The sequence below is a fragment of the Centropristis striata genome, chromosome 22 (assembly GCF_030273125.1).
Source record: "Centropristis striata isolate RG_2023a ecotype Rhode Island chromosome 22, C.striata_1.0, whole genome shotgun sequence".
NCBI lineage: Eukaryota > Metazoa > Chordata > Actinopteri > Perciformes > Serranidae > Centropristis > Centropristis striata.
In genome coordinates this window covers 27824899-27848175 of record NC_081538.1, presented here as the reverse complement: position 1 = coordinate 27848175, position 23277 = coordinate 27824899, and the positions used below count along the sequence as shown (strand labels likewise).

At 37.9% G+C, this 23277-nt stretch overlaps 3 protein-coding genes across 4 annotated transcripts in view; all 3 read right to left on the bottom strand.

The window, feature by feature from the left end:
- Nucleotides 1-1935: 1935 nt before the first annotated feature.
- echdc3 (enoyl CoA hydratase domain containing 3) lies at nt 1936-7528 on the bottom strand. Its single transcript, XM_059325907.1, has 6 exons — nt 7373-7528; nt 6343-6464; nt 6164-6261; nt 5485-5685; nt 4087-4265; nt 1936-3141 (listed from the first exon to the last, which is right to left on the bottom strand). The coding sequence occupies exons 1-6, from the start codon at nt 7507-7509 to the stop codon at nt 2988-2990; spliced, it is 891 nt and encodes a 296-aa protein (XP_059181890.1). The 5' UTR covers nt 7510-7528; the 3' UTR covers nt 1936-2987.
- Nucleotides 7529-8481: 953 nt separating this feature from the next.
- On the bottom strand, nt 8482-15671 carry kcnj8 (potassium inwardly rectifying channel subfamily J member 8). The gene is made up of 6 exons (XM_059325833.1): nt 15227-15671; nt 13232-13380; nt 12371-12531; nt 10356-10495; nt 9919-10135; nt 8482-9130 (listed from the first exon to the last, which is right to left on the bottom strand). The coding sequence occupies exons 1-6, from the start codon at nt 15571-15573 to the stop codon at nt 8879-8881; spliced, it is 1266 nt and encodes a 421-aa protein (XP_059181816.1). The 5' UTR covers nt 15574-15671; the 3' UTR covers nt 8482-8878.
- A 5822-nt stretch (nt 15672-21493) lies between these two features.
- The window catches only part of abcc9 (ATP-binding cassette, sub-family C (CFTR/MRP), member 9), a 90098-nt gene continuing 88314 nt past the window's right edge, over nt 21494-23277 (bottom strand). For both annotated transcript variants that reach the window (XM_059325778.1, XM_059325779.1), the window contains one exon: nt 21494-22338. In XM_059325778.1, coding sequence (XP_059181761.1) covers nt 22201-22338 — 138 coding nt within the window. In that variant the 3' untranslated portion in view covers nt 21494-22200. The remainder of the gene's footprint in view (nt 22339-23277) is intronic.

Sequence of the window (23277 nt, the reverse complement as noted above, 5' to 3'; positions counted from 1 at the left end):
CGCTCTTATGGAGCAGAAGTTTACCGAGCTGCATTCTACTCTGGACAAACTAAGCAGCCGCGTCGAAGACAACACAAAACGGATAACTGAGACTGAGAGCCGCATCTCTGATGGTGAGGACCGCACGACCACTTTGGAAAACAAGCTAGCTGAACTTGGACAAAGAGTGAAGATGTTAACCGACCGAGCCGAGGACAGCGAGAATAGGAGCCGCAGAGATAATATACGGATCCTCGGGCTCAAGGAAGGTGCAGAGGGGAATCAGGCTGTTAAGTTTTTTTGGGACCTGGCTTCCAGACACATTGGGGCTGGAGACCAAACGAGGCTCAGTTAAAATTGATCGGGTGCACAGAGCCTTAGGTCCGCCGAAGAAATATTATAACCGACCTGTTATTATCAAGTTGCACAATTTCAATGACAAGCAACGGATCCTGGCTGCTGTCCGAGAGAAAGGCGAAGTCACCTACCAGGGTGACAAGATTTACATCCGTCAGGACCTATCAGCCCAGGTGAGGGAAGCCCGGCGTCAGTTCAACGGGGTATGTGAACGCCTCATCCAGAGAGGAATACGGTTCCAGATGCGCTACCCGGCCAGCTTATTCTTCTTCTTCAACGGGGAGGAACGCTCCTTCAAAAGCCCACGGGAAGCGGAGGATTTTCTGAGCAAGAACGGTTAATTCCGAGCGTTTGTCCTAGAAACTTGTATAAGGTGTCAGATTACTCAGGATAGAGTCCCTGTTTAACTGGTGATTGATAACCCCGCCCCTTTGATTAGCCACGCCCCCTTTTACTAACTAGTGAACCGTTTGTCCTAGAAACTTGTATAAGGTGTCAGATTACTCAGGATAGAGTCCCTGTTTAACTGGTGATTGATAACCCCGCCCCTTTGATTAGCCACGCCCCCTTTTACTAACTAGTGAACCGTTTGTCCTAGAGACTTGTATGAGGTGTCAGATTACTCAGCAGAAAGTCCCTGTTTAATCCCTGCCCCTTTTGATAACCCACGAGAGTCACGGTCCAGAGGCAAGGACACAATCAAAATTTCTTTAGAAATTTTCTAGTTACTATTATTATTATCATTATTATTGTTTTTTACTTGCTTACTTAATTCTGTTATGGACATATAGGTAATATGTCCACGTTATTTCTCAGGGACACTTAACTACCTAGAGGATATTGTTTCATCACTTCAGTTGTATAGCTGGGGAGCGGGAGGGTTGCGGAGAACGAACATCGGCAGTGGGATACTACGGCTGGCTTTTCTCTCATAGGTGGGAGGATACCTCTCTGCCTCACCTGCCCTAAGACTTTTAACACCTTTATAAGGATGTTCTTTGTTCTTGTTTTCTCGTTTGGGGGGCTCTATTTTGTTCAGGGTTCTGAGCTACCATTTGGGGAAGGGTTTTCTCAGACAGCCATGTTTGTTATGTTATTTTCATTCTTACAATTAAACTCGATTAAAAAAAGCTTAATAAATAAAAATGATAGAATATTACACAAATATAAGTGAACATAATAATTATAATAATCCTTTACTCACTCTTCTGTTGGATTAAGTTGAAAAATAAAAATAAAAACTCTCCGAATGCTTCTTTTTCACAGAATTTCCGCTTTACGAAACAAAGATGGCGACCGTAAGTAGCCGGATGTGACCTCCTCTATTTATAAACTCGATACAAAAAATGATTAATAAATGTTAAATTATAGAAAATGACATTAATATAAGTTACATATAATGTTTATACATAATACAAAAATAATAAACTATTTTGGCCATGATAAATGTATTACTTTGGGTATTGCTGCATTTATGTGGTGTCAAAATGATCAGAAAAATTTGTAATCTTCTGGAAAAAATTAAACAATTATTTGGAAAAGTTTGATGACACATGAAACATGGCAGTGGAAACTAAATGTTTGTGGTAACACACTGTTTTATTGATTCACCTACTACATATCAAGTTTTTGCTCACGTCATTTTTATTCTGACCTAGATTAGCTAGAAAAGTTACTTATTAGCATTAACCATAGAATTAGAATTACACTATGGTTGCTTTAGCCATCTGAGCAATAAAATACAATGCATCTTCTTTGTATCACCATATATCCACACTAATTTGTTTTTTTGTAACTCTTTTTGCAACCTTGTAGACTTGAACTGTGTTGCAAAGTGGAAGTAACCAGCTGCCTCCAGAAGTATTTTTTTACCTTTAAAAATTTCACTTTTCACTTTCATTATTAAGTTTTCTTTTTATATCCTTGATGTTCTGAGGTATTAATATTACGATTAATTTAATGCAATGTGTATAATTCTGTAATACAGCTTTGTGTTATCTTTGTTTCAGAGAAATTGCTTTATTAACATTGATTTGAAAAATAGATACAAAATGAATTTAAAACTGTCCTAGAATCTGAGCAAAAATTGACTTGAACTGCTTAGTGTTTTATCTGTGCAAACTTTAGCTTCTATTCATCATTTACAGTGCACACATCTGTACTCTCTACTTACTTTTTATGTACAAATGCTTTTACTTTGGATATTTTATTAAAAAGTATGTTTTCTGTCCATCCGAGCCTTGGAAGAGCTTCGACTATCACCCGACAATCCTATTTATTGCATTTTAAATCATACAAATACAGAGAAAAGCATTCCTTAGCCTTTAAAAGTCTGTTACATCATTAACATCTGGAGTCCTCTGGGTGGTAACATATATTTCCTTCTCTTCTCCACAGCAAAGCTTTTAAGGCACACAATGGTTCACCCACTTGTCCTCAGTCTCAGCAAAAAGGAGGAAATCCTCAGGGAACATGAAGTCAACAGTCAAACTTCAATCATTGTGATCTTGAAAATTACACATGTACATTTGGAAAGTAGTGTAGCCCATAAATTAACTTGGCACTGGTGCTAATTAGTCCTCACCAGTCACTGAAAACCGCATGTACCAGTCAGGATAATCACTATGTCCTGTGTCAAAGTCAACAGTCCATCAGTCATGGGCTTTTTGTGCTGTATTGCTCCACACTGGCTTGCGTTTCTCTATGAAGGCCCGGATCCCCTCTTGTCCGTCTCTCAGAGCCAGGTTGTCAACCATAACCTTGGAGGCGGTGGCGTACGCTGCATCTCGACCCTGAGCCATTTGTCTTTGGAGGAAACAAAGCAGAAGAGAAGAAGAGAGCAAAACACATGAAGGGAAATGTATCAGCAATGTATAAATCACAATGTTTTGGAACGTTTACCATGAGTAATCCTAATTATAATGGCAAATGTAGAGTTCTTTATCACATTTTATCAGTCGTCATCTTCAATTTTTGCCTGAAAACTTTCTCTAATAGGCACAAATCCCATTAACTACAGATGTAAAGTGCAGCATTTTTAAACACCAATTTATTGTTTTTACTTTACCAATCATCTTTATACTCTCTCCCCTATCTGCCACCATTAGCCACATTACATCATATTAATAGATTCCAAAGAGAGGTATACATTTTTGCTTAAACAGTTTCTCTTAATGGTGCAGCTGCAGTAGCTAAACTGTACAGGTGCACAAAGGTCTTCGTATAAACAATCTTTCTATCCTGTGAGATGTTTTTTCTTTTCCTTTATTTATCTTTTATTTATTTTTTTGGTATCTGTTTGTATGTTATGCTATGGTGTTTGTATGTTGTGTATGGACTCTTAATTTTACTGTACAAGTGTAGCGTCATGTCTTGTGATAAATGTTTGTCAGCATCTATGATTGTGTCGTGTGTTGTTGTTGTTGTGGTTGTTTTTGTTTTGTTTGATGTTGTCTTGGAGAAGGGACATTTTGACTTTATGTTTGGACTCCAGGAAGAATAGCTATGCTAATGTGCTGGTGCTAATGGAGATCCAATAGATGAAAAAATGAAAATGATCAACACCTCTGAAAGCTTAGAATAATAACTTGTAAGATAATTTGTTTGGAACAAGGTATTAGATTATTAGATGTGATTTAAAGTGAAATTCAATCTTTTCTTGTTTCTGGACCCCATTGGGACTTTTAACTAACACTACTAACCACAAGGTAAAGGTAGTAAGAGGTGTGTCTGTACTCTGAAAACTGTCACCTTTGGAAAGTGGCCTTGCCGAGGGCAACAACAGGTCGGCTCGCCTGACACACCCGCTGGGCGATGGCTAACGTTTCCTCCTCCAGACGTTCCTCTGGTACCACCTTACTGATCAGACCGTGCAGCAAAGCATCATGGGCCGAGATGGGAGTTCCTGTGAACAGCATCTCCATCGCAACCTAAAGAAAAAGATGGAAGAAAAGGTGTGTATCAATTAGAGCTTGATACTGGATATCTGTAGGCTATTGCCAATATCAATATAATAGTTAAAACATGTGGGTGGGTGGATGATGGATGGATGGATGGATGGATGGATGGATGGATGGATGGATGGATGGATGGATGGATGGATGGATGGATGGATGGATGGATGGATGGATGGATGTTCGGATTGATGGATGGATGGATGGATGGATGGATGGATGGGTGGATGGATGGATGGGTGCATGGATGGATGGATGATGGGTGCATGGATGGATGGATGGATGGATGGATGGATGCATGGGTGGATGGATGGATGGGTGCATGGATGGATGGATGGATGGATGTTCGGATTGATGGATGGATGGATGGGTGGATGGATGGATGGATGGATGGATGGATGGATGGATGCATGGATGGATGGATGGGTGGATGGATGGATGGATGGATGGATGTTCGGATTGATGGATGGATGGATGGCTGGATGGATGGGTGCATGGATGGATGGATGTTCGGATTGATGGATGGATGGATGGGTGGATGGATGGATGGATGGATGGATGGATGGATGGGTGGATGGATGGATGGATGGATGCATGGATGGATGGGTGCATGGATGGATGGATGTTCGGATTGATGGATGGATGGATGGATGGATGGATGGATGCATGGATGGATGGGTGCATGGATGGATGGATGGATGGATGGATGTTCGGATTGATGGATGGATGGATGGGTGGATGGATGGATGGATGGATGGATAGATGGATGGATGTTCGGATTGATGGATGGATGGATGGATGGATGGATGGATGCATGGATGGATGGGTGCATGGATGGATGGATGGATGGATGGATGTTCGGATTGATGGATGGATGGATGGGTGGATGGATGGATGGATGGATGGATAGATGGATGGATGTTCGGATTGATGGATTGATGGATGGATGGATGGATGGATGGATGGAACACTTTTGACTGGTACTACTGTATTGTAAACTGCCCCTAACATGAATTGATTCTGACGTTTAATCTATGATCAGATTTCACAAGTATGTCTTAAGATCTATCAACATTTTTATAATATTTTTTATTATTATCACAGTAAATAATATAAAATATCATGTTTAATTTAATGAACTTGTCTATATAAATAAATTAAACATCAGTTCTCTCTGCTGAAGTTGACCTCTGACCTTCCTCGGCACCGCTCTGCCGATGGCGACTGCCGGCGTGGAGCAGAACAGACCCACGTTCACACCTGGAGTGGCGAAGGTGGACTTGTCTGTCGCCACGGCAACGTCACAGCTGGCAACAAGCTGGCAACCGGCAGCAGTGGCAACACCGTTCACCATGGCGATGACTGGAACAGGTATGTCCTGTATCAGAGTCATTACCTGAAACACGAGAGAAAATTCAAAAGGATAAATATTTAATAAAATATAAAATATTTAGCTTTTTCATTTTCTTAAAGCAACACTATGTGTTTACTATTAAAGCTCATCTGATGATGTAATAGCTAAAATATAACTGTGATTTGTCAAATAAATAAAAACCTAATTTCCAGATGATATAATAACAAAGCAGTAATGTTTCAAGGTATGTTATGATATTTTTATATTGATACTAAGATAATGGCAAGATAATGACAATTGACAATTGTTTAATTATCTTATTAATTTATGTTATAGTGAAAATAAACATTAAATTAACATTTATGGGTTTCCGCTTCTCAAATGTCAAAATGTATGTTTGTTCTCTGTCACTTTAAACTGAATACATTTGGCTTTTTGACTGTTCGTCACACTAAATAAAGCTTTGTCTATGTTGTTAAAATACTGTGAGGAAAATAGAGGAGAAAAAGAGGAAACTAACCTCTGAACAGGTGTGAAACACCTTCGTGTGATATTCTCGTCCCTGAGCTGACGTCAGCTCCTTCAGGTCGTGTCCAGAGGAAAACACTGGACCTTTGGCTGACACACACACAATAAAACACAAGTTCAAACCACCAGCTTCCTCTCTGTATCACACACACTCTCACAATAAACACCTACCTGATATGATGACAACTCTGAGATCATCACTGTCCACGTCAGTGAGGATGTTTTCTCTGAGAGACTCCAGCATGGACAGAGACAGAGCGTTCCTCTTCTTGGGATTGTTCAGTATTATCCTCCTGGAAAATACATTTTACATTTACGTAGGGGTTTTTGAATTTGTTCTTTTGTTACAGTAGTTTTCTATTAACAGGGATCTGCAGCCATATTAGTGGCTAAAAGAGGCACCAAACTTTGCAGTGTTTCCTAGAAATAAAAAAAATGGTGATTCTTTAATCCCACTATTGAAAACTACAGAGAAAACTACAAGATAAATATTTTAAGCATCCCAAGTAATTAGTCCATAATAAAGAGTGTGTCAAAAATATAGACACTCAAGACCCCTAAGGAGAAAAATGTCTCCACTGAGACCCAAAAATTAAATACAAAATTGTAGGTTTTTTTCTATTTTCCACCAGATGGAGCTGTTGTCTCATATTCGCCCTATGAGGCAATACGAGACAAATTAATGTCAAATTCCTGGTTTGATGAATAGAACCGAAGAAAAGTAAAATATGTGGAAAATGTGTTGAAAATATTATATGAATATATACATTTACAGCAGATTTTTCACAAACTTTTGTCCTTTAAGTAGGCTACTTTAGAGCAACTTTGTAAAATGAGGCACATGGGTTAATTTCTTTCTAGCATTGGATTAATTATGATAATGTTTCTTTAGGTGAAAGTACTCAGGAGTATGTGAAGTAATCTATTACTGGCTCCTCCAGTCCCGGAGAAAGGAAATGTTGATTTAAGTGAACACTGACGTAGTGAAAGCCAAATATTGACCTTTTATTACAATAACATGTATTTGACAGGAATAATATGTATGCCGAATATACCTCCAGACTTCGACCTGTGTAATAAAGTCCTGTATGTTCCACTGTAACATGTTATTGTTGTTAAAATCTAATATTCTCCATTAATGGACTGTTTCTACCTGAGATCACCTGTTAACGTCAGCTCAGACACGTCATCGTTTCCTCACCTGATCCCGTTATGTTGCTGTTTCACCGTCAGCGGCTCCGGTTCCGTCTGAGAACAGAACCGAGCCGCTGCGAGCCGAGCGGAGCTCCTGCTGAGCTGAAACACACCGACAGATCTGTGAAGTAAACCCAGAGCCATGTTTACCCTCACAGCTTCACCTTCCCACTGGCCACTTCCGGGCGCGATGACGTCAGAGGTACGTAAGAGGCAACGTAAGAATAAACCAAGTTAAATGAAATGCAATTAAATAATACTAAATAAAATTAAATAATATTAAATTATTAAATAAGAGCCAAAATCAGAAATTCAAAAATTTCTATATTTTAAAATATTTACAAAAAAAGAATACATTTAGTCATTATTATTAATAATAATGTCTGTATTTATTTATTTATTTACTTATTTATTTATATTAATATAATATTAAAATATTCAATAAATACATTTTAATTTGTTGTAAAAACACTATTTTTTAAAATATATTTATTTAAAAATAATATTAATATTTTCAAAGTGAACATTAAGTTGTGCATTAAGTTGAGGACAGCAGTGGAAAAAGAAAAGTAAATAAAACATAGAAGTACTCACATTAAATATATATATAATAAACTGATCAATTAGAATATATATATATATATATATATATATATATATATATATATATATATATATAGTCTATGGAGCTTTTCATAGTTGAAAAGCTCCATTACTCCATTAATGAGTTGTTTTAAAGGCAACTTTTACAATAGTTATAAGATATTATAAGATTTGCTGCTTTTCTGTATAATATTGTTGTTAACTGAATATTTTGGACTGTAACTTTAGGTAAAGTAAAAATGTATCAAGAAAATATGCATCATATTAATCAATCATGTCTGGGTTTAGTGGTTCAGTTGTACATGGGTCAGTGATGTGATCTAATCCATTGTCAGTTGGTGCAACAAGTATTTTTTCCCCCATAAAAATCCGATATCTATATCTATATACAGGAAAACAAAAGTGAACTAAAATGAGAAAAAAAAAATACAATACCAATTACATTGCAACATTATGGCATATATCAAATTTTACACAATGTGTCAAAAGAGCTGTTCAGATATTGGACCCAAATTAAGATGAAGATGTGAGTTTGTTTATTATCAAATAACACACAAGACAAAGTGAAACACACACACATACAGTACAGTGATTGATCGCCACTAGTTACTACAACTAGTAGATAAACTGTGACTTTAATCAGTTAGAAGAAAATATTTCTCCCTCAGAACGTTAAAACAGACACAAAGGACCAACGTTTGTAATTATTGCTTCAGTGATCGGTGAGGAGGAACGACTCTAGAATAATAATAAAATCACGCCGTTAGCAGTAACAGTGTTGGCAGACGAGCCGCGACACGGCCGGGAACAGAAACACAACGAGTCCCATCAGAGCAGGAGAAACTCCAACACCCACAATCCTCCTGGCCACCAGGGGGAGCAGGGCCGCCAGCAGGAGGCCGGCCTCATGTCAGGTGATGGCGTTGGGGTTCTGGCCCACCTCGGTCGGGGTGAAGAACTGGACTTTGGTGGTGGCGAGCCCCGAGTTGTTCCTGCGCAGGCCGCCGCTGCTCGCCGCGCTCTTACGCATGGAGTTGTTGCGCCGCATGGAGTTTCTCTTCCGCAGAGAGTTCTGGTGCGACAGCTCGCTCTTCTGCAGCGTCTGGATCAGGATGGACGGCTTCTCGTCCAGCTCTCTGGCGCTGCAGCGCGGCGTCGACACCTGACACAGCAACACAGAACAACATTTTATTTTAGTTGTCCAGATCAGCGGTTTCCAAACGTTTTTAGACGTGCACCCCCTTGTATGGGATTAGAACACTGACATAAATCGCACACTCGTTATGAGACCCACGCGCGTGCAAATCAAACATCCGCACGGGCATATTGTTTTTTCGAGCGCTTTCAAATCACTCGCGAGCTATTTTGTATCCTGCACCTCAGCTCCCTAGAGCAATGTTGTAGCCTGCGAGGAGAAAAACACGCTTTGCGCGCGGGAGTCTGCTTGCTAACCCTAACCTCTGCTCGCGCGCGAGTGTGTCTGATTTTGTGCAATAAATTAAAAATTGCACCGCGGCTTGCTAAGAAGAGTAAGAACGAGTCTCCAAAAGTCTCCAATAACACCAGAAAAAGTCCCTGGATTTGTCGCCAGTCGCTTTTTTTAAAAATAGTCTCTAAGGGGGTCTGAAAAGTCGCCAAATATAGCAACAAAGTCGCTAAGTTGGCAACACTGCTTCGTCTGCTTTTACAAATGGCGTGTTGTTGTTGTCGTGTAAAGTACTACGTCACATCCTGCTTAGCGTACTATCCAATCAGTAACCAGGCTTTTTTCAGGGGAGAAAAAAGACCCTGCTCTTCTACAGGGACAAAAAAAGTCCAGACAAAAGTCTGCTCCAGACGGCTCGTATTCAAATTAGGGGCGTTTCGGCGAGTGAGACCCTAATATTCCGGGTATTGGGCGGTAGTAGAAACAGCCCTAGTATGATCTCTATGACTCTTTCTGACTCTCACCTTGACCGTGTTGCCGAACTTGGAGTAGTCGACGGAGTAGACGCCCTCCTCCTCGGTGACGATGGGGACGAAGCGGTGACCCCACTGGATCTCCTCGGAGACGTAGGAGGTGCGGGCCTGCGTGGTGATGCCGGTCGTCTCCACCACGCCCTCCAGGATGACGATCACCTCCAGGTCGCTGCACTGCAGCTCCATGGCCGACAGGTCGTACAGCGGGCTGAAACACACACACACACACACACACACACACACACAGGGTCTTTCTAAATATATTTATATCACCCAGATACTGAAAAAAGTTAGGTTGTGTATTGTATTTTTGTATTATTTTATTTGTCTGTTGCAGTCCTGAATTGTTTTCAACCATGTAAAACACTTTCTGGCTTAAGTTCTGTATAATTAAAGTTTATTCCAACCCTGACTCTAGGAAGTTGTACCTGGTCTTGTCGATGATGTGGCAGATGATGAGCGGGGCGAGCAGGAAGAGGCTGTTACTGGCCACGGCGCTCTCCGTCTGCACGTCGATCTGGTGGATGGGGATCACCTCGCCCTCCGGGGTCGTCGTCTTCCTCACCACCTGCACACCACACACACACTCATTTTTCACTCACTTCACACTCACTTTCATAGTGACGCTTCATGCCGGGACATTTAAAGCTCTGTAACGTCTCGCCTGCACTATGAACTAGTGATGGGAATTTTTGGCTCTTTTTAGTGAGCCGGATCATTTGGCTCAGTTCACCAAGAAAACCCGGCTCTTTCGGCTCCCAAATGGCTCTTCATTTAACCACTTATATATATATCACTTAATTTTCAATAAATTGCCATAACAATTGCATTTACATTTGTAAAATCCCTTGTAACTCTCTAACTTGCTTGAAGAACCACTCTGCTACACAAAGCAGATAGAAAATGCCGTTAAAAACCTGAGCATAATAATAATAATGAATAAAATAAAATAAAATAAAGGTATGAATAAAAAAGACTGAAAGAATAGAAATTAAATACAGGAGAGCTTCACTTTACAAATTGTGCTTTCATGTAGTCACAAGTGTCAAAATGCATTCAAATGCTACTTCTTTTTCGACTTTAACTCATCTTTGCACCACACACCTGTAGTCAGCGTCCACAGTACTCGCAGGTACTTTTCCTAACTAGAAAAGTAAAAAAAAAAAAGAGGAACGGCTTGCTGATGGACGTGAGCCGGCTCCCATCGTTCACTTAAAACAGCTGGCTCTTGGGCGTCCCGGTGTCACACCTGGTTGAGCATGTACCATAGAGGCATTGTCCTCGTAAGCGGGCGGCCCGGGTTCGAATACGACTCGGAGCCCTTTCTTGCATGTCTTCCCCTCTGTCTCTATCAATATTGCCCAAAAAATATCTTAAAAAAAAAAAAGCCGGCTCTTTGAACTGGCTCGTTCGTGACCGACACATAACTACTATGAAGTGAGATGCCAGAATCAAATTATCGGACCAATTTTCCGCCTCCAGAGGTCACAGAGGTGGAAAATTGGTGGGTATTTTGGAAGCGGGACCACTATGAACGAGACATCAAGGCAAGCCTGGATATTTGACGTTGCGCTTGACGTCTAACACAGACCTCCCACTTGGTCTGACACTCATCAAATTACTGTGCACAGCACCCCCACTTATTGTAAACAAACCAGCATAGCTAACTGTGCGCAGAGTGTTCGGCAGCAATATAGCGAGATGGCACTATGATAGAGGCTTATTTCTGCACTTTTTTGGACAGGTAATATTGTTTCTATGGTTTCTTTTCTCTCAGAGAGCAGAACAACAAATGCATGGATCTTATGTACAATGAGTAGTAATAATAATCCAAAAGCTACTGAAGACTATTCTGCAAATTCTTTCATCAAGAAGAAATATACGAAAGCCCTGAGAGGCGAGAGAGAAAACAATCTGGTGATCCATTTTCAAAGTCTTATCAAAATGTATTTATCTGACTTAAGAACAGGCAAAAGAAAAAGAAATCCAGGATCATTTTCTAATGACTTTTTAAAAAATCTGCTTTCACAAGGAAAGTTTTTTTTTAATTTTTTTTGTCAGGATAAACAAATAAGTGTTGTTGTAATGCCCGTTTTGGCCACCAGGGGCACTACTCCATAAGAGCATTCATAATTTTACTCCAAGTGAGTTTTAATTCATCCACGCACTCTAAACAGGAGGTAGATGACATGCTAAGACAAATTATATATACTTTATTAACTTTTTCTTTAACCCGTTTTCAAAATGTAAGGAATTTGGAAAGATTATCCCGACAAAACTTTTTTTTTCACCTGTTCCTAAGTCATAAACACAGAAATGAATAAAGATCAGACTCAGAAAATTGATCAGCAGAATGTTTTGTTTCTCATTTTGCTCTCAGAGCTTCTTGATAAAACATCCAGCTGTTGTTCAATAAAGTGTTGAGAGTAAAGCAGAGACGGACCTGCAGCCTGACGGTGGCTCCGATGATCATACTCTTCCTCAGATCTCCGATACGAATCATGAAGCACAGACTGTTGTTCCTGACGGCGATGACGGCGTGGCGGCTGAAGATCAACGTCTCCGCTCGCCGGTTGGACTGAGCCGTCTTCATGAAGATACAACCTGAGGACAGACACAGGACACACAGGACACACAGGACACACGGCAACAACCTGATGAGTGGACGGGACATTTTAAGCTCATTAAAGTATTTCTATGCTGCTGTACTTTCTAAATCAGGGGTCTCAAACTCAGATTTCCTGGGAGCCGCTGGAGGCAGTATCAAAATGACCAAAAAAAGACACAAAATTACTAAAAAAAGACACAAAATTACTAAAAAAGACAAACAATTACTAAAAAAACAAGAAAGACAAACAAAATGACAGAAAAAAACCTAAATTTCTTTAAAAAGTCACAAAATGACAAAAAAAAGACACAAAGTTACTAAAAAAGACACAAAATTACAAAAAAGTCACAAAATGACCAAAAAAGACACAAAATTACAAAAAAGACACAAAATGACTGAAAAAACACTAAATTACTTTAAAAGAGACAAAATGACAAAAAAGACAAAAAAATACAAAAAAAAGACACAGAATTACCAAAAAAGACACAAAATGACAGAAATAAACTAAATTACTTAAAAAAGAAACAAATTGACCAAAATAAGTAATTAAAGGGACCTTCCACACACAACACGGTAAAGTGCCATTCATATAAAACTCTCATTAAACTTTCATATCAAGGTGGGGGCCACAAAATATTGTCACGAGGGCCACAATTGGCCCGCGGGCCGCGAGTTTGAGATGTTCTAAACTCTCACCCAGCATGACGGCGTTGATGATGAGTCCCACGATGTTCTGCATTATGAGGACGGTGATGGCGGTGGGACACTGCTCCGTTATCATCCGTCCTCCGAAGCCGATGGTCACCTGAACCTCGATGGAGAACAGGAAGGCCGACGTGAACGACCTGATGAGGAGACATCAACTCCAAAGTTAAAGACTTGACATTAAAATGTTTAAAAAGTTGAGTTTTTGAACCAGGATCTTTTAAGTTACAGAACCGTTTTATTCTGCCAAACAGAGTCAGTCCTCTGTGTCTTCTTGTTGAGATTTTAGCAGATATGATGAGTATATTTTTATTTATTTTTTAAGTCTCCTGGAGCTTTAGATCTTTCAGATGTTTCGTGAATTCATCCTAAATCAATGTGACCCTTTTTAAAAATACATTTGCTCCTATTTAAGGAAAGTAAAAAAAGGTTAAATTTAGAGGTAAATGCAATTTTATTATCTTCCTCTTTCTACTTCTACTTAGTAATACATTTCAAAGGCAATACTTGTACTTTTTGTTTGTCTTTTTCTTACATGTTAGAGACAAAAAGAACTAATCGATTAAAGAAAGGTAAAAGAAATCGTAAAGATTTAGAGATCTCGTCATTTGATAATTAAAATCCTTCATCCTGTTAAAATATAAAGATAAAAATCACCAGGATCTTTGAAGTGGAGCATGAAAAAGGGGCTTAAACTGGATTAAAAAAAAAGTTTATGACAGCTTCAGGTAGGTAACCACCATGCTGCAGCTTGTGCTCAGAGAATATGGCGCCACTGACAGGTGACCCAATGAAACGAGCCATTACTTGGAATAAAATGAGAGATTTCTTTGAAAAAATTGGGATACTGTGAGTCAACAACTTAACAAACTATATAAAATAGGTCTAGTGGTTCTTTTGGACTTTTTTCTGCAGAAAACTTACACATTATGTCTTTAATGGGATACATGTTTCAAACTATTATCTAATCTGTGCACCTTTTCTTGTGAAATATTAAAGAGTTTTACTTTAAACAGTTATTTAAATAGGACCATGTGAGAAGTTTGGAGGGGAAATGTTTCACATTATACTGTGATATTTTGCTCAGTTCTGGACAAAAAAAAGACATTTATGGACATAATTTGGTTTTGGGAAACACTGATACACATTATCACCATTTTCTGACATTTTAGAGACAAAAATCGATTAATTGCAAAAAAAAACCCCAACAGATGAAACCACGTGGAGTGTTGATTTTATGTTGATTTTATGTTTTTTTGTTTTTAATTGTATACATACATATTTTATTTTGTGCGGGAAGAACATTTTACATTTTATTTTATTTATTTTTATCCCATTTTTAATTTATTTTATCTTATTGCATTTTACTGTTCTATTGTTTACTACATCTCTTTGTATTGTGTTATCTATTTATTGTTTGTGCAGCACTTTGGAAACCTTGTGTTTGATAAAATTGTGCTATAATATAAATAAAGTGGATTGGATAATGAAAATGATCGTAAGTTGCAGCTGGTTGAGAAACATAGATTCAGTCTTTTAGAAAAGAACCCAATATTGTCAAATATCATTATTAAACGTGCATATAGATTTAAAACACTCAAGATCACTCTGAATAAATAGGAATGGAAAAATAAGAAATAATGAAAGGAGAAATAGATTCAGAGGGAGGTGCCAGACTTTCTCTCTCTTCCCTCCTACAAACTTTATTTCCCTGGAATGATGAGAGCAAAAAGTTCCTGACTTCCTGTCATAATTAATATGTTTCTGTGCCTCTCCTCCTCCTCCTCCTCCCCCTCCTGCTCTACCGAATTTAAAAATGGAGGCAGAGAAGAAGAAAGGGAGGGATCAAGACATTGAAAGAGTTTTACAGACCGCACTAAAAAAAAAAAAAACACGTCTAAAGTCTCACCAAACACACTTTTAAAGTCTCTCCCACAGCTTTAAATGTCCCTTTTATAACATAACTCTGGTCTGTGTCTGCCTTACTTGACGTCGTTGACGCAGTAGGTCCCGGTCTCCCGCTCCAGGTCCAGGTCTCCGTGCGCAAACGCCACCAGCCACCAGCTCATGGCGAACAGCAGCCAGCTGCTGAGGAAGGTGGTGGTGAAGATGACCAGCGTGAAGCGCCACTTGAGGTCCACCAGCGTGGTGAAGACGTCCTGCAGGAAGCGGCCCTGCTCGCGGATGTTCTTGTGCGCCAAGTTGCAGGAGCCGTTTTTGGCGATGAAGCGCGCCTTGTTCACGCGGTCCCTGAACACCGGCTTGCGGGGCATCCGGGAGGCGAGCCCCGGGAGACCGAACTCCTCCGGGATGATGCTTTTTCTCGCCAGCATTCTTCTCCTGCTGGTGCTCCTCAAGAAAGAGAAGGGAAAAAACGCGTAAAAGCGACTTTTTAAAAAAATCCGTCTTCAGTGCGTCTTTACGCACGGATCCAACATGTCCACCTGCAGGACGGAGTCTCTCCCTTCTGTGGACATCTGGAGGACGTTTCCTCTGCTCTGCTCCTCGGAGGGCTGGGACCGTCTGCTCTCTGCTGTTGACGACATTTCAACTCAGACGAACCCATCAAACTCAACCAACCACACAACTTTATTTATCCTCTTAAATAAAGTCAGTTTAGTCCAAAACATCAATAAAACACCCTCAGATTGACTTATTTTAGACTTTAAAAGACTCACTTCACACACATTTCCACTTTAATGTTTATTTAATGTCTGATTTAAATTAGATATTTTGTGTCATTTCTGATGTTTATTTTAATCATTCAGGTTGGATTATGGACCTTGTTTTCCTTTCTTTGTCTTTATACTTTATGTTAAAGAGTGCAGGATGTAATTAATGGTCCCACAGCAACATTTTATGGGCTATAATATATCATTTTTTTTTAAAACTCATTTTTATTCCTTGGCTTTTAACCACGCATGAGACTCTGCTCTTGTTTTTAGTGTTTTATGGTTTGCTTTTATTTATTGTTTTTTAAAAAGCAGTGAAACTATTTATTTTAGTGTTTATTCCTGTTTTGTTTATTTTATTGTTTATGTACAGCACTTTGTTGCAGCTGTGGTTGTTTTAAGGTGCTTTACAAATAAAATTGAGTTGAGAGAATTAATTACTTAAAGTTTGCATTTTTACCTTGTTTTTTAGTTGCAATCAAGAGATACAAGTTAGATTGAATTATAATATTATTTTAAGTCAGTTATCCCCTTTTTGTCTTGAATAATTTAAATCAATTTACTAAATATAAAATGTGCAATAAATGCAGAGTATCTTTTTTAGTCATGGATATGCTGTTGGATTTTTAAAAATCTATTTTTTCTAGTATTATTTAACCTAATTTTAATTGTAATTATCACATTTTGAATAAGTAAATATATAAAATAATATCAAAATAATATAAAATAATGTGTTCAAACAAACTAATTATCATTTTATATGATCATACATAAAATAGACTGAATTGTTAGTTGTTAAAAAATATAACTTTAAAGGTCAAATGTGTCTGTTTTGCACCTGAATAATTTTAATAATTAAATAAAAACACAAACCAGGGTTTAAATAAAAAGCAGTTTCCAATTCTGCTGTAATTGTTATAAAAGAATAAATAAACCAAATATTTAAAACATAAATAAAAACCTAATGTTTAATAATGTTTAAAACCCCAAAAAAGTCTTAAAATGTGGCTTTTTTTTTTTTTTTTTTTACATATATTGTGACTGCCAGTAATGGTAATTATTTATTATTATATTATTATTATTATAATTTGATTTTTTTATGTATGGGAATACGTTTTAACTTTCCAGTGCTTATTAATTTAAAGTATATAAATATAAAAAAGTGGATATGAAGAAGAATAAGTTTATTAATATGTTTACAAGACAAATAATTTTAACTATACTCTTACTTATATGAGATATTATTTGGTTTATATTCTAAACAGAACAAATCCACAAAAAGTGAGACCTGTCCACCAGGGGGCGCCATTTAGCAAGATATCTTATAATAACTAACGTGTTGAGGAAGATTTTCTGCCAGTTTATTAAGAAAGAAATAGACGAATGTCACTCAAATCCGTTTTATTATCATTTCAAGTGTAAAAAAAAATTAGGCACACATAATAATACTTTGATATATGTTTAAAAAGTCTTGGATATACAGAATGTACACGTACATACATTTAGAATTTAAAAAATCAACCTGTACTTGTAAAAATGATATTTAAATTGCATTTTCTTTTTAACAGTCAGATGTGCATTCATGACAGTTTCCTGTTCACTCCGTGTTACATCAGATTATTAAATGTCAGCCTGTAAATAATAAAGACACAACGTGCTGCTTTAAAATATGAAACATGAAGACGAAATAAAGTTATTAAGAAACTGTTACATGACAAAATATGCTGAAACACAAGTCCTGCTTCATTACATGAGTTAGAGGAGGAGGAGGAGGAGGAGGAGATGTGAGGAAGTGGAGGAGGAGGGTGAGGAGAAGATGTGAGGAGGAGGAGATGGTGGAGGAGATGTAGAAGGGGAAGGGGGAGATGATGGTGGAGGAGGAGGAGGAGGAGGAGGAGGAGGAGATAGAGAAGAACATGGAGGAGGACATGAGAGGAGGAGGAGATGTGAGGAGGAGATGAGAGGAGGAGGAGATGTGAGGAGGAGGAGGAGGAGGAGGAGAAGAGGATGTGAGGAGATGGAGGAGGAGAAGAAGATTGAGGAGGAGGAGGAGGAGGAGGAGAAGACGATGCAGGAGGAGTAAGAGGAGATGAAGATGGAGGAGGGGTAACTGCATGTGAGAACATGTTAAAGTGTTTTTTTATCAGAGGAGTAAATCTAAAGCAGAGCTGGAGGCGTCAGCTTCTTGAGATGAAACATCTGTGAGTAGACTACTACATAAAAATAAAAATAAAAATAAAAAATGCTGAAATTCTTGCAAAAGAATCTGTTTGGCATCACGTCTGTACAGTACAAAGTCATTTTTAAAATCTCGTTTCAGAGCAAAGTGAGTAAAAATAATCAATCTCAATAATACAAAAGGGACAAAACAGCACCGGAGCTCCACAGAGACGAAGAGTGACCAGAAACACTGAGAGGCAGCTTCAATACAGGAAAAATATCTGTTTTATGCCAGAGACTCCTATTATCTAATTATTATTATTATTAGGCTGAATTAATCAAACAAAGTGATTTTGTGTGGGTCAAAAAAATAGCATTTGCTGAATTACAGAGGATTTTTTTTGGGCCAAAACGAACACGGAAGTTGCAACTTCACCATTTGGCCACTTTGTCAAATTGGCAGCATGGGCCGAAGAATAACAATTTAATTTGGGAGCAAATCTGAATCACGGGGTGGACACAAACTACTTTTAATAACATTGCAAGATAAGGCATGGCTTTAACACAGCTCCAGAAGTGTCCTTCTGGTTCATTCTTCTTTGTTTGGACTATTTCCAACAATTTCCAGAGGAAAATATCTGGATCTTTAGCTGCAAAGTGCCCCATTATTTGAGCACCCAGCTGTTGTATCTGGATTAAAAATTTTTGAGTTTGTGGGCTGGAAAACCACAATATAATGAACTAAAAGACACCACAGAGTTGTTAATAATTCTCTGTAAAAACCTGAATGCAGCTTTAAGCTTTGAGGTTTAAAAAAATCTTTCAATCATTTGATTCTGGATCATTTCAAAATCTTTCCACTGTAACTCTTCAGTATCTCAGAAATCACTCTGAGTCCACAGTGAGGAACGTCTCTGGAGTTAAGGGGAGCTCGTGCCGGGCGTCTCTTGTCCCCGAGGATAATACGTTCAGCAAAGCATGACCGCAGACAGACAGCGGGCTCTCCGGCTGCAGCAGAGCCGGGACGCCCTACAGTGTTTGTACTAGTGTAGGCACAGAAACACAACTGATAGAACAGACTGAAGGTGGAAGTAGACCATGAAAAAATATCCAAATGATTGCTAATTGTATTGCTTTTGAATTCACACGAAACTCTTTACTGTATGGTCTCCTTATTTTTGTTTTCAGGTTCAATTAGAAAACCTCAAATGTGATAAATTCTGAATTAATAAAAAATGAAGACATGTTTGGCTAAAAGGAAACTGTGTTGTTGTTGCCGTCCTTGCTTGCAAGCTTTAAAAATTCTCCTAGATTTGCCACTTTAATCTCAGAAATATGCTACTTTTTTTGTGGATTTGCCACTTTAATCTTATAAAGCTGTTACTTTTTTCTTGTAAATTTGCCACTTTTAATCTCATAAATCTGCTACTTTTTTTGTAGATTTGCCACATATATTTGCCACTTTAATCTCATAAATCTGCTCCATTTTTTCTTAGATTTGCCACTTTAATCTCATGAATCGGTTACTTTTTTCTCATAGATTTGCCACTTTAATCTTATGAATCCATTACGTTTTTCTCTTAGATTTGCCATTTTTAATCTCAGAAATCTGTAACTTTTTTTTGTAGATTTGCCACTTTAATCTCATAAATCTGCTCCTTTTTTTTTTAAATATTTGCCACGTATATTTACCACTTTAATCTCATAAATCTGTTACTTTTTTCTCTTAAATTTGCCACTTTTTTCTCGAAATATTACCTCCTCCCCCTGATCCATATTTTTTTTTTCTTTCATACTTGGCTCTAATACGCTGTCATAAAAGTTTGATACATTTGAGTTACACATTTCCTAAAAAAAATAGAAACAATTGGAATGGTAGCATTAAACATAGTTGTAAATCTTTCATAGTAGTCTATGAGTAGTAGTCATAGTAGTATCATCATAGTTGTAAATCAATCTTTTTGGATTTGTTTCTGGTGTATTTCCACCTTCTTTACACCAAAGTGGCTGCACATGATGCTCCAAATGTTTTCTGATGATGGAAGTTTTGGTTTTGCATCAGATGCGTCTTCTGATCTTGTCCCAAAGAAATGAAAAGACACACAGGTCAACCTCCTGGTGGAAACTCCAAGTAAAGACATTGTAAAGTCTGGTAAAGTCTCCTTTTTTGGTGTTATAAGCTGCAAAAAAGTCTCAAAATGACATAAAAAATAGCAAATTCTTCGAGTTCTGGAGAAGAGTTGCCACAAAAATTCATTTCAAAACCCCAAAGTTGCAGCTACAGCTAAGAGACATCATCTGGTTCTTCTCCAACTTCTGACTTCAAGACAATTTGATGCATCAAAAGGTTTATAAAAACAGCTTTTTGAGTGTCACGTCTATCAGTTTTACTTCGATGGCAGAACTCAACATAAAACATACTAGCACATACTACACCAGGGTCTAAAATATTAGATAATTATTATTAAAACTTCTTTACAGTGAGAGACTGTACAATGCTTTCATGTTTGCAGAGCACAGAAACAAACTGGCCAAAGCCAACATTCACTTAGTTTAAATACAAGTTTCTCCCGTTCTTTATTATTGCATAATACAAGTGCTAATAAAACTGATACGTGTTAATGTGAATAAAATAATTGTAACAAAGATAATTAAAGACTTTTGATAATTCTATCAATTTAAAAAAGATTTTTACAGAACCTAAAAAGTTCTGCTAAATCTAAAACTATCCAATAAACGAGTCTGAAGTTCACAGATACAGTCCAAAATCTCTTCACATCACTGCAGTTTTCACTGCCTCGAAACACCTGAAATGAAAATGGTAAATAAAGACTTGACAATTAAAGTTAAATCAGCTAAAGACCTGTGACTATTTTTTAACTGATGTGTTGATCAATCGAAGTCCTGGTCAGAACTTAAATCAAAAGTCTGGAAATGTTCTTTATCAGTTCAGTTCCTTTAGAACAAAGGCGTTAGGACGGGATTCTCCGTTTCTTTGCAGATGATGTTGCCCTTTTTCTTTCTGCTCCAACATTTGAGGTTAAATTTTGGACTGCTGTGATAAGAATCAGCATCTTAAAATTCAACTCAGAATAAAGCCTATCCTGCCTCGTAAAAGTTTCAGCTACACAAGCGCTCAAAAGTTTGGGGTCACCCAGAAAATGTCCATGAAAACAAACAAATGTTTTATTCATGAAATAAGTTTTTAAAAAAATAAATCAAAAATATAGTGGAGACATTGAAAAGGGGAGAAATAATCATTTTAAGCTGCATACATCTCCAACTTTACCTCTAGATACTCAACAAGTCTCAACAAGTCTCAACAAATCCCAAGGAAGGATCATTTTATTGCTGTTTTTCAGTTTCCAGCTGTGCTAAAATAATGCTCAGGTGTTTTAATGATCAATGAGCCGTTCAACACTATAAACGTGGATTAACACAATGTGCCACTGGAACACAGGACAATATATAATAGATATTTGATAAGAAAATCAGCCCCTTTCCAGCTTTAATAATCATTTACCAAATTAACGATGTCTAGACTGTGTGTCTGGTATTTTAATTTTAAAAAATTGTGCTTTTCTAAAAAAATAAGGACATTTCTAAGTGACCCCAAACTTTCGAGTGGTAGTGTATATCTGTCTTTTATGGGATTTGTTGACACAGAATAAGCATAAGAATTTCAATATTCCCAGAATGAGACTGAGAAGAAAGCCATATTTTGCAACCAAATTATCTCTGATTAATCAAAATCTACCCAGTAGCTTCACATATTTTTACTCTTTATACTAGAACTAGAACCAAGATTTGTCCATTGTTTAACGTCATGAATAACTCCGGATATGTGCGTCTGCTGCTTTCCAATTTAAAAAAACTGGATGAACTTGGCAATTCATTTAAATGATAAATGGTGTTTCCACTATAAAGAAAGGCAACATTTAATTGGCTGACTGAATGATTCAAGTACAATATGTAATAACTGGTTTTTCTGGATCTGTTTTCTCTCGTTAAAGAGACACGTTATTGGCTTCATTTGGAGTGTTGTAGTGTTTCTAGAGGTTTGTCCACCTCATTAAGATATAAAAGATGTCTGTCGGTTGTCGGGGCGTAGCTGACTGACTTGTATGTCTACATGTCAGCCCTGACGAACGAGGCGAACATCCCGTCCTCCTGCTCCAAAAGAGTCTCAGGTTTGTCGTACTCCAGGATGTTCCCTCGCTTCATCACGATGACCAGGTCGGCTGTGAGGATGGTGTGGACGCGGTGCTGGGGACACAGAGCGACAGTGACAGTCAGGGTCTGCAAAGGTGGTAATGTCAATAAAATAATCACATTCATGGACATATGATTGAACCTTGAACTGTCAAGGCTTTGTGGGTTGATATATCGATCATTTTCAGTATTCACTTCTTTCCCTTTTTCTGTTCCAAAATTAAAACATCAAATGATCACATTTCATGACTTTTTAGTGCTAGAGTTTACTGAAGCTGCTTCCTAAATATGTTGCAATAAAATAAAGAGTGAAATAGAGTGACTTGAACTTCAGATGATGTCCAGATCAAAGGCATCAGGATGGGATGTCCGTTTCTTTGCAGATGATGCTGCTCTTTCTTTGTAGTTCAAAGTTTGTGAAAGTTTGCAATATTTTAGACTGCAATCTATCTATCTGTCTGTCTGATCAAGTCTCTTGACATAATTTGAGTATATCCGACGGGCCTTAATGACCAAAGTTCCCAAATCTCGTCCTGTCTCCAGTTAAACATTTTCACTGGCGTCCAAGTGTAAATGATCCTTCTTCTTCACCCTCAGATGTTTGTATACTTGCTGGTTTCACACCAGGACAAAGACCTACTCTATCCACACTAGAGCTCAATCAGACATTATGCAGACTTTGTACTATAAGCTGTGGGAGGGACTTTTGAACCATAAGATACGACTTTGCTTTTGCAGTACAAAGAGCGAAATAGTGCAAATCCAAAACATAGTTTAGTCAATTGGGTGGATATTCTTGTGTTAAATGCAGGTTTAAATCTCTCAGTATACCCCTAGATAAAGAAAATTGACGTGGTTGAAGAAGCTTATATTGCACCTAACAGGTGGTGCACAAGTTGGATGGTAATTAAAGTAAAGGTCATTTTACATGCTTTAACTAAATACTTGAAGCACTGAATGCACTGCATGTATGTGAAATATCTGTAAAACAGC